The sequence below is a fragment of the Vicia villosa genome, linkage group LG6 (genome assembly GCF_029867415.1).
Source record: "Vicia villosa cultivar HV-30 ecotype Madison, WI linkage group LG6, Vvil1.0, whole genome shotgun sequence".
In the NCBI taxonomy this organism is placed as follows: domain Eukaryota; kingdom Viridiplantae; phylum Streptophyta; class Magnoliopsida; order Fabales; family Fabaceae; genus Vicia; species Vicia villosa.
Genome location: NC_081185.1, coordinates 151,036,463 through 151,036,991, shown reverse-complemented (window position 1 = coordinate 151,036,991; position 529 = coordinate 151,036,463). Strand labels below are relative to the sequence as shown.

The 529-nt window shown below is 40.6% G+C and overlaps 1 protein-coding gene across 1 annotated transcript; it reads left to right on the top strand.

The window, feature by feature from the left end:
• LOC131614994 (formin-like protein 5) lies at window positions 1–529 on the top strand. Its single transcript, XM_058886518.1, has 2 exons — window positions 1–201; window positions 275–529. Exons 1-2 carry the CDS (start codon window positions 1–3, stop codon window positions 527–529), a joined length of 456 nt encoding a protein of 151 aa, XP_058742501.1.

Here is a 529-nt window from a genome sequence, read left to right as displayed (position 1 = left end):
ATGCCTGGGAGCGGAATAAGCCAGGTTAAAAGAAGATATGAAGTGATTTGCCCAAAGTATGGTGAAGCTGGTCATTATGAAAAGGCATGTAAAGGACCTCCAAAACCAGGATATGTGAAAAAAAACAAAAATTTAGCAAAGAAAACAACAACTATGGAAAATTGGTCACAGACTCAGCCTCAATCACACAGTTTGTCACAGGTAATAATTTGTCACTTCTACTTTTGCTTGTACTTTATTTCAATATAATATTTTGTTATTATTTATGCATCAGGAATCACCACGACCACAAGTTGTAAGGCCTCCTCCTGTTAGGCCACCACCACCTCCTTCTGTTCGGCCATCATCTCTTCTAGTTAGGCCGCCACCACCACCTTTCATTGCACGTCCTTCAATAGTTGGAACTTCATCGATCCGACCACCAACACCTCCATTTTGTCCTCCACGTTTATCTCAATCTCCACAAATTAGACCTATTAGTTCAAGATTCATGCCTACTCCTGGATTTACACAATGGTGGTCAACATGA

Coding starts and splice junctions, on each gene's coding strand:
- LOC131614994 (XM_058886518.1), top strand. CDS start 1: ATGCCTGGGAGCGGAATAAGCCAGGTTAAAAGAAGATATGAAGTGATT. Junction 202..274: donor AATCACACAGTTTGTCACAG/GTAATAATTTGT, acceptor TTTATGCATCAG/GAATCACCACGACCACAAGT.